The 11,319-nt window shown below is 35.9% G+C and overlaps 1 protein-coding gene and 1 pseudogene across 1 annotated transcript; one reads left to right on the plus strand and one right to left on the minus strand.

Moving 5' to 3' along the window:
• Positions 1–1,294: 1,294 nt before the first annotated feature.
• Positions 1,295–3,761, minus strand: LOC124099451 (vasculin-like). The gene is given in 2 exon segments (XM_058582943.1): positions 1,295–2,254; positions 2,257–3,761. Coding segments are annotated over 2 exon segments (1,479 nt in total). The 5' UTR covers positions 3,071–3,761; the 3' UTR covers positions 1,295–1,589.
• A 1,592-nt stretch (positions 3,762–5,353) lies between these two features.
• Positions 5,354–10,039, plus strand: LOC124099465 (tripartite motif-containing protein 43-like; annotated as a pseudogene).
• The last annotated feature ends 1,280 nt before the right edge of the window (positions 10,040–11,319 follow it).

Below are 11,319 nucleotides of genomic sequence, written 5' to 3' on the forward strand. Positions count from 1 at the left end.
ACCCACTTTCTAGAAAATGACTCATTTTCCAAGGGCCCAGAATTTACTCCTTCATTCAGGCTCAATCCAAGGAGAAAGGCTCTAATTCTTTTTAATGACTTAAAGACCTCATCTCAAAATACTACTGCTCTATGGAATAATATTTCAACTTGAGTTTTGTTGGGGAAAATCCACATTTAAACCATAGTACTATATAGCCCCTCTGTCTATAATTCAGAGTCTGAGAGGTTGTATCTACTTGATTTCTTCTTTTGGGAAGAAATTTAGCAAATGTGAACATTTGAGGTCCCTGGAAATGAGGTGCTTCCCTCATCTATCACTCTGATAATCTGAGGAAGAAATAGGGCCTCCTTGACAGCCTAATGCCTTTGTAGCAGAGGAACTCTCAGGGCAGTGACTTCTATACATTTTTCTTTATAGCCCAGGATTCTTGTATTATAAACCAAAACTCATGCTTTCATACCATACCATCCAATATGTTATTTTTTGAAGTCTCATTGTTTTTACATCCTAAAACCATAATTAGTATCTATTGGACAAAATCATATTTGATACTGATCTGTGTAAAAGGGAGGTTCCAGGAAAGTCTACCAAAGCTAGAAAGAATCAATAGAGGCTTCAGGGTGACTAATTTTCACTGGATGGGGTATGGGGAATGTGGCCATCTTTGCTCTTGCAGTTCATGCTGTGTATGTGGCATTACTTAAGAAGCAGCCCCAAGGAAGAGTCCTAGGTCTCTTTTGGGAAAGCATAAGATTGATGTGACAAAAATAAAACCAAAACTTTTTCTTTCTTTCTTTCTTTCTTTCTTTCTTTCTTTCTTTCTTTCTTTCTTTCTTTCTGTTCTTTTTTAAACAGAAATGGAATGCAGGGACACTTTACCACTGAACCACATCTTCAGCCCTTTTAAATATTTTAATTACAGATAGAGTTTTTCTGTATTGCTTAGGGTCTCACTAAATTGCGGAGGCTGGATTTGCACTTCTGATACTCTTGCCTCAGCCTCAGGAACTGGGATTATAGGTGTGGGCCACCTCAGCTGGTGAGGAAAACAAAATTTCTAAACTAAATCCCTCTCCACATGGGAGAATAAAACTAAAGCAAAAGTCAGAAAGAAAAATGTTTATAAATGTTCAAAAACACATACTAAAATAATCACATATGATGTCAACCTCTTTCCATTCTTAAAGGTGGAAAATAAAAGAAAAAAATTAAAATCTTTAGATATAATCTGAATTTGGGGATTCAATTTATTTTTTTTCAAAACATTACATAATTCTTTATTATTAAATGAGAAAATCTCATTTGTTACATGGTCACATTGCTAGTCAGAGAAATGCTGCAGTGATGAAGAAAGTCAATGTTGGATCAACCAAAGTCCTCATTTCTACAACATTCATTTACAAAGAAATAATGTTCAACCCATCCCAACAAAACATTCTTGGTTTTCTTCATATTGAAGTCCCCCAAATAAACCATCTTCTAAAGGGGTATTTCACTACATAAATTATAGTTCTTCATTTTTACAATTCACCCCAAACTGTGAGAGATGTATCACACTAAAAATTCTAAAGGTGTTAGGAAATCCTTCACACATCATCATCATCTGATGTGTCACTGCTACTTGTCTCTGTGTCATCATTCTCAATTGTGGGTTTGAAAGTGCTGTTTTTCCAGGGTCCAAACTTGAAGTCACAGATCAGGTCATTTTTCAAAATACCATTTTTTCTCAGACCATTCTTCTGCAACTGTTCACTAATAACTTGGAATTCTCTCATTTCATCCTCAGTTAAGGGAGCACATGTTTCATCATTTTCACTGTCTTCCTGCCAGCCCATTTCCTTTAACAATCTGTGTTCTGCCTCAAGTGAACTGGAAAGAACATCAGTTTGTGGAAAGGTTGAAGACTGAATGATCTGTTGGGAAATCACTGTGGCATTGCCATTCTCTTGTGGAATTTCATTTTCATCAAAGTTTCTGTTTATATCCCTTTCTTGGTGAGTACTATTGCTGTTATGCAAATTAAATGAGTCTTCATCCTTCTCTGAGACAGCATGGCTTTCATCTTCATGTTCTTCTTCTACTCTGTCCCTTTTCAATGCTTTCAAAAATTCACTCTTCTTATCAGTGCGCATTCATGTCAGTTTGGTTAGAGGAGGCTGCTGATTAAGTTTGTCAACAGGTGAAGAGGAATTGGAACAATTACACTCTTTCACTGAATTTGGTGATGGACTAAAATTCTTGGCAGTTGATTAAAAGCATTAAAGTCGCCAACACCATATGAAGATTCATGAGGGAAAGAAGTCCCAACCTTATTTTCTTTAGTTTGGCTTTTCCACTGTGTAAGTTTTGTAGGTGGAGCAGCAGTTTTAGGCACTAAGCCTTTATAAACACTCAGACCAGTTCCATTCTTAACTGGCTGTGACTGAAGATTTCCTACTACAGGGAATCCAGATAGCTGTAAGTCTTTTGTATTACCTTTCTTAATGACCAGCATCCTTGGAGCTCTAGATTTAGGATTCAGAGGATATTCTAAGAGAGGAGCTTGGGAGATTTTTTTGGTTGGGTATGTGTGTGTCTGGGCGTGTAGGCCCCATACACCTGCAGCTAATGATTTATTCTGATTTGGTTCTCTCTCATATTCAGGATTTAAAGATGGAAAATCCTCAGCCTCAAACTGTTTCCATTCTCTTTTATCTTCTTTCCTTCGGGTTTCATTGTCAGGTATGTTGTTTTCATGTAGACCTTGGCTTTTTCCAGAACGGAAAATACTGCTACGAGAATGGGAATTTCCACCATGGTATCCTCCTCCATGATTTATGTTTTCAGTACCATTTCTGCCATGCCTACGCCATCCATTTTTTTCTTTCCTTCGAAAATTACCTCCATTAGAACATCCAATACCAGAATCAAAGCCATCTGAAGAATTGTGTCTTCGACGATTCACATCATAACGATTTTCCGTCCATGAAAAATTTTCAGAATGCTTCTCAAAATTCAATAATGACTTTGTTGATGATGGTGGAGTAGGAAAATTAAGCCAGGCTGGAGCAAAGTCATGCTGTGCCATTTAGGTCCAGTCTCTCCAAGTCAGTGAAATAAGGCTTCAACACCTCATGGCAAGTCCAAATTCCAACAGGACTGCCCACGAAGGTGTTGGTTCTTTCTCTGTAATCTTTATGTTTTCCAGTTTGTTTTTTTTATTTTGTATCCTCTGAAATATCCAAGTTCTTTGAAGATGCTTAACTAACCTATAACTATTTGACATAGAGTTATTTCAAGTCAGCTACCCATACTTCTGTTTTAAAGTTTTCATATGGCTATCTCCAGAATTAGCCAAGTTCCTCAGATTTAAGATCAAAGTCTTCTTTATTATTCCATGTACTTGTAACTGTTGTACTTATCCACTCCAGATGAAATATCCAACTTATGATCCAAAAAGCAGAAACGAACAGAAAATTTCACATCTGAAGAGTATTCCTAAACAGCAGCACATAAAAAGACACAAATAGCTATCTCAATATTACCATGCTGGTGGAAAACTGCAACATCTTAAATTTCCACGTAAGTAAAAGATAAAAAGAAAAAAACTCTGTATTCTTTCAATGTCTTCATTTAGAAAAGTTGTCCCATTGTGACATGAAAAGTGCTGATGTCAAAAACTCCTAAAAGTTTTAATAAAGGTAAAAATAAATGGCCATGAAACTTTAGCAATACTCAAAACAGTAATTTGAAGCTGCTGAAACTACTCAGTACAAATCAAACATATCTTACAGTTTGGCTGAAGAACAACAACAGGATGGGGGGGGCAAAAATATCACCAGCTGAAATACTTTTAACCAGTTATATAATCCGTTTGAACCAAAATACTGAAGAAATGCCTGGGTCTCTTTTTAAGTAGTTTGTAGAATCTGTTCACTACTATCAATTCACTTCAGAGATGATTCTTGCCAATTTTAATAAACTTCAGGGGCAAAATTATCCAAAAACATTGTAATTCCAAAATGGCCACTTGAAATATCTGGGGCCTTTTACACAAAACCTAGAAGATGATCTTCATATCTGAATAATTCAATCACCTTCTGCCCCACCAGAGGTGTCCCTTGCCTGGTGGTGCCACTGCGCTGGATCCCGGGAGAAGGTTTTCAGTACTTTGAATAATCCCCTTTGGCCGCTTTTCCCTCCCCCACAACCATCATTTTTTTTTTTTAAGTCAGTAACTGTGGGCAAGACTCTAAATGTTTGTTTATGAAGATTAGAGAAGGGAATACATCAAAATTTTCTACCTGAAAACTAACTACCCACACATCCAAACCACTCACACTAATCTAATCGCCCATGCTAATCTAATTACCTACACTATTTAGCTAACACTGATTGGAAACACTCTGAATGCAATCAAGGAAGAAGTGGGTGTTGTCTTCAGGGACTCAATAAAAGTGCACTCCAGGAGACCAGCTCATTCTTCTCCAGAGTAGAGTTTGAAGCTCACCTGGCTGAATGACATCAAAATCGACCTCCTCCACACCTTGAGTGCCTGATACTGAAGCTTAATTCATATTTTCAATTCTGCAGCAAGAACTGCTGAAACCATAGAGTAATTCTTAAAGTACATATACAATTGCCACATGAGCTGTAGCTACTACTTTCCCAAACAAAATCAAATGTAATTTCGTAGTTTAAACTTTTTTCTTTTCTTTTTTATTTCTATTTATTTATTTATTTATTTATTATTGTACTGGAGACTGAATTCAGAGGCACTGGACCACTGAGCCACATCCCCATTTCTATTTTGGATTCTATTTAGAGACAGGGTCTCACTGAGTTGCTTAGAGTCTTGCTTTGACTGAGGCTGGTGACGAACTTGCACTGCTTCTGTCTCAGGTGTGTGCTACCATGCCCAGTGTTCCTACATAGTTTATAAGCACTCTGAAACTAGTTCTCAGATAATGTATAATTTTTTATCTGTAAATCCAATAATATTTTTAGGAATATTCTCTCTCTTCCATTCTTAGAAGTTCAACTATAGTAGAAATGAGAACCCAGATTTTTAGCTAAATAAAAACTGTAAAGAAGTCTTTGTTTTCTGGAGCAGATTAAAATAATCACATATTTTCACAGTATGAAAGGTGCTTGATAATAGTTCAGACTTGTATAGAGAGCTACTCACTTAAATATTTGATTTATTTGCATTCTTTATTTACTCAGTTTGTTCTGTCATGTACAAAAGCAAGTTTATTATTCCCTGGAGAGTAGTGTGCTATTCAATGAGAATATGAGTAAAAATTGGTTCAGGTCTTTATCTCTTTAAGGGTAGATGCTTAAATCCTTATGGTTTTCTTCCCTCAGAATAATGGATTCAGAAATACCACAAGTGCTCCAGAAAGAACTCACTTGCTCTGTCTGCCTGAAGTACCTTATATACCCAGTCACCATAGGCTGTGGGCACAGCTTTTGTTGGCCCTGTTTCTTTGTTCCATGGGGGCAAGCCCAAATTCTTCCTGTTGCCCTGTGTGCAGGGAGCCATCACAGCAGGGAGATGTCAAAAACAACATTCTTCTGAAGAATCTTACATCAATCGCAAGGCAGGCTCATCTCAGGCAATTCCTGAGCTCTGAGAAAAATATATGTGTGACCCACCAGCAGACAAAGAAGATTTTCTGTGAGGAGAACAAGAACCTGCTCTGTTGGCTCTGCTGCAACCCTCAGGAGCACAGGGCTCACAACCACCCTTCAGTGGAAAGGACTGCTGAGGAATACCGGGTAAGTGACACCAATGAGAACACTGTGAAGGCTGAGCAGTGGAGCTAAGAGATTACAAAAGAGCTGAGGATCTGGATGATGATGATTGCCCTACTCTTTTCTGTATGCTCAGTAATTTTATAAGCATCAAGGAAGAAGCTAAGAACCAAAGATGTAAGCAATAAATAAAATATGCAAGCATGCCTGCCTTGGTGGAGCTTGATTCCACAGAGGTAGTGATAAAGGAGTTGGTCACTTTAATTTTAATTTTCATGGTTAAGGCATTAGAAACTGCTCATTTTGAAAAGTGTTACTGGCTACCAAAATGACAAATGCAATACATTTCTATACAGCATGAATATTTACTAACACTAGGGAATAAATTAGATAAAAGGCTTTGGGGAATTAGCAGGGTAGAGCATCGGAAAACAAAATCTGAAGCCAATTGCCACACTATCTAAAAACTATTCATCTTTATCACTATCCCTAGGCACATGGCTACATTATGCACTTTTGCAGTATGAAATCTCCTAAAATTCACAATCATCAATAGCAAAAGGAAAGCAATATGATTTTTTTCTCACTAAAGTACTTATCTCTTACTTATTTGTGATTCTCTCTATCATTGTGAGATTGAAACCAAATGTGCTTGCTTCTCTATTGTTTGAATTTATATTTCTTTTTCAGGAGAAGCTCCTAAAGCAAATAAGATCATTACGGGAAAAGATCCAAGTAAATCAAAGAAATATAGATGAAGAGAACAAAATAATCAGTCCATGGATCGTAAGTATGAGTCTATTTCCTTGAGACTCAGCTTGAAACAGACGTACTAGAAATCCATCCATTATTCATTATGGCATCATGGTGTAAGGATATTAGGTACATCATTTCTGGTGGCTTGGAATCCTAAAAGTCAAATTTGACTTTGTTGATCAAACAAATGACCAGGCAGTGTCATAGGGAGGTTTGAGATGAAAATTAATTTTCTCACCAGAGATCAGAATATTGCATATAGTGATTTATGTGACAGCTCTAAATTCTAATCGCTTGCATGTAGAAATTTATATTTCAAGGATAAATTGTCAATCAAAACCTTTTCTTAAGATATTTCAGGCATTCATGAAGCAGATAAAAGTGGTTGGAGGGAAGGATGGGTTTGGTTCCTTGCCTTTGTTATAAAAACTAGGGAAAGAATGAAGATAAAAGAAGAGTGAATTTCTAATTTCTGAAATGTGGATGCATATAAAATTATGGCATATGTAACATACTGGTAAAAAGCCAATGGTCAAAGAGAGAGGTTTAGGTGGAGGAGGTTAAAATCATACTGGAATTGTGATCTAGACAATCTCTCTCTACAGTACTATGTGTATCTCAGGGAAGAGCTGATCAGGGCTGAGTACAGGAAACTACATCCAGTTCTTCATGAGGAGGAAAATCGACATCTAGACATTCTTAGAAAGGAAAGCAAAAGAATTTTAGAGGAACTCAAAAAAAGTGAAGCCAATATGGTTCAAAAGAAGAAAGACTTAAGAGAAATATATGAGGAGCTGGTGAAAATGTCCCATAAACCATATGTGGAGCTGCTCCAGGTAAGAACTTAGTTGTGCATGAAAGTATTTTATATGTTTTGGTGTTCTCATTTTGACCACATTATTTGGTAGTTTTTTTTTTTTATATATTTCCTGCATCAATTATGGGGTTCTTTCCTCTTTGGATATAATCTACTTAAAGTTTACCTTCTATCCTGACTATAAATAAGCAAGATTTATGAAACTCTGTGAGTAGCTCTCCTAGGATTTTTTTTTAATTTTTCTGTTGTATCTTGCTTCTCTAAGATCCAGAAAAATAACAATTTATTCATGAACATTTCATTTTTTGCCTGCCATTTGACAATATGCAGACATCTTGGAAAAGCTTATGTTCTCTTTCTTCTGTTTAAAAGTTATGGAATTGGGGACAGTAAACACTGTGTATTACTGATATCCTTCATTCTCTTTAGAACCTCTGGATTCTGATTTAATCACAAATTCAGAATCTTTAAATATGCTTTACTGGTACTGTCCTGAGAGATGAAAATGAATTCATAAGAAGCATTGATGTGATGATATTTGATACTACATGATCTTTCCAAAAACAAAACACTATTCAGTTTCTTAAAAAAAAAAAATAAGCCCTTTTTTTGTTTTCTTTGCAGGACTTGGGAGACCTATTGACCAGGTAAATTTTTGATTGTAGTGTAAACTGGGATACCATTGAGAGCTATGAAAGTGTTTAAGTTGTTTCTAACAAAGTGAAGGCATAGTTTATGTAGAGAGTAATCAACTGTGTGTTCATGTTTTTGTTTGAATATGATTTCCTTTTCCCCTTTATGAGAAGTCAGCCTCTATTTCCCCTGTTGATTGAGGGATATATGTCATCCTGGGCTGAATGTTGATGTTCATAAATGCAACCATGTATGATTTGACATTGTAAATCAGAAACATTGAGGTGCATGGGACAGTTTTTCCTATTTAGGTAATTAGAGACATGGGTACCACTGAGAAATGGGTTGTTAACTGGCAAATTAAGTAGGAAAGATTCCTAGAAACAGTCCCTTCTCATGTTCCCAGAGTTACATTCATGAGAAAATGGTTTCAAGAAACATTTTCAGCAGAATTGTTGTTTAGTTCCTTAAAAACTGTGATGTCATTTTTGTCACCAGAAGATTCATGTCGTCTTCCTACTTTCAGGGGTGAATCAGTGCAGCTGCACATGCCTCAGCCTATAAAGCCAGCACTTCCTGCCCAGACCATCACTGGACTGATAGACAGGCTCAAGTGTTTCCAAGGTGAGTGTCATCCCAGTGATGGGAGCATAGTGTAGTGACTTTCAATAATGATTTTCTATGGGAAACCTTTCCATTTATTAACCTTTAATTTACCCAAAGGGAATGGTCTGCCAATTAGTATTTATAATTATATTTAGTAACCTGATCACCATGATTAATTAAGGAAAAAAATAAGTGATCACTGGTAAAATAATAAATGTGATTTGGGCTAAACATGCAAAACCATTTCAATCAATAAGACAATTATAAATTAGTTCAGTATGTTCCCATTTTAAATTAAGTGCACTGAGTGATGCAGGTTATTTAAACATTACCCTTAAAATGTCTTAGAAATTGAATGTGTGATACATATTTTATTAAAAATATATATAAATATAATATACAAAATGCATTAAATTTAATATAATAGCATGTATGAACAAACATAAAATAACTGAATGCACAGAGCAATATTTCACAAGCATCAAAAAAAGACAAGTTGGTATATGATGAAGCAGTTTTTCGATTTCCATGGTAGGACTAAATAGGAACCATAGCAAGTAATTTATTGCTTTGGATTGAATGGGAATGCAGACCTCCAATTTCTCAGATGAAATGAATAGTAGCAAGCTGGAAGTAGACATGCCCACTCTTTTATTACAGTGTCCATATATTTATCAGTGTTTTCATTGTGATTGAACTATTTTTTATTCTGCAGTATTCTAGAAACCTGTGAGTGCAATACACTTCAGCCACAATTACCCCTCTTCTTCTGCCACCCCCTCCCCCCCCACATTAAGTCTCAGGTAGACCTTCTCATCTAACAGCAATTTAAAAGTTGGTTTTGATTTGAATGTTCTCTTCATTCTACAGTGGAGATATACTTTGAAAATACAGTGTCCAGTGATAACCTCAAGCTATTTGATAATGTGAGAAGTTTGAGATTTAGGCACGTCCTTCCAGACTTATCTTTGAATTCTGATGGAATTAAATATTTTGCTGCATGGGGAACAGAGACTTTCAACTCTGGGAAACTGTACTGGGAATTAGATATGAAGGACCATTTGGACTGGGCTGTAGGAGTCTGTAAGGATTCCTGGATAAGAAGGAATGGCACAGTGATTGAATCCGAAGACGTGTTTCTTCTCCTTTTTGTCAAGGAAGATGATGGCCATAGTCTCTTGACAACCTCCCCAATGCTTTCTCACTACATAGAGAAGCCTCAGGGCCGGGTTGGTGTGTTTCTTGATTTTGAGAGTGAAAGTGTGAGTTTTGTGAACGTTGCCAAGTATTCTCTTATATGGTGGTACCCTTCTGGCTCTTTGAATTTCCCAGTCAGGCCTTTTGTTCACACTGGCCACAAGTGAACAGGGATAAGTCAGGAACTCTATGCCTGGGGAATTTACATTTCGGGCAGCCCTTCCTAGTTGAAGTTTATAATACTGTCCTTTAGTGCTTTTTAAGTAATTTGTACTTGATCCAGACATGGTGGCACATGCCTATTAATTCACACAATTTGGTTAATTTGGGAGTCTGATGTAGAAGAACTTCAAGTTTGAGGCCAGCCTGGGGAACTTGGCAAGACCCTGTCTCAAAATAATTAAAAATAAGAAGAAGAAGGAAAAAAAAGGTCTGGGAATGTAGTTCTTTGGTAGAATACCCCTGGGTTTAATACCCAATGAAAAAATAAAAATGGCATTTTGTTGAATATAACTTTCTTTTTAAATATAAAGACAGTGTAAATTACCAAATTATGTTGACTCAATCTTTTTTCTTTTAATGATGGTCATCTTTTGTGGAACATAAAATGATTGGCAAACTATGTGTTCCAGATGCACTACATGCTGTGACTGCTTACATGTTTTGTGAATTTGTCAGATTTAAGATTGCATAATTTTATCTTTTAAGCTGAATGACATTTTGTAGGATGAATTTTTATATCATTGTCTGCAATAAACATTATTTTGATGTTTTCATCTTTCTATTGATCTAAGAAAATATAATTTATTTTTCCTTGGGAAATAAAAACAAATGAAGTTCTTTCTCACACTCAGGACAAGGACTCATTTTTCATTGAAGCCAGTAAAGTTGGACCTTACTCTTTCCCTTATATTTCCTAAACTATTTTAAAGGAGTTTTATGTTAACAGCAAAACTGAGAGGAAATTAAAAAAATTACATGTATTAACTGCCCCCTCTTTTAAATACAAGTGGGTAGCTTCACTCGTTTCCAACATCCCTAGTCAGAATGATACATTTGTTAAAACCAGTGAATTTATTTTAATACACAGAGTATGTGGATATCACATACTTTTAAAATCATATAATGAGGAAAGAAGTTTTTTGTGTTCTTTCTCTCTAAGAATATATCTCTAGTCTCTCTATGGGAAAAATAGCTGGAAACCAAAACTGAAGATCATTTTACAAAATTCCTATGTAGTATGAAGTATTGCTCAAAATTGTGAAGGTCATGAAAAGTAAGAAAAGAAGCTCTTTCAACTCAAACCAAAGGAGATGTGACAGTGAATTCAATGCTCCATTCTAGTTTGGATCGTGGAATAGAACATAGGATGTTCATATAGAAGCTGGTGAAATCTGAAAAATGTCTGACTTCAGTTTGTGATAACCTCCCAAATTAGGCTTCCTGTTTTTGCAAATTGTGCCATGGAAATGTATGATCATTTTAGGGGAGAAACAAACTGGGCATGGAAATACAAAGTAAGTCATTCACATTTTTAACATCTCTTTAAATATAAAATGTTTTCAAGTTAA

This window comes from Marmota monax, unplaced genomic scaffold (assembly GCF_021218885.2).
Source record: "Marmota monax isolate L192 unplaced genomic scaffold, Marmota_monax_Labrador192_F-V1.1 WCK01_AAM20220418_F8-fsc00659, whole genome shotgun sequence".
Taxonomy (NCBI): Eukaryota; Metazoa; Chordata; class Mammalia; order Rodentia; family Sciuridae; genus Marmota; species Marmota monax.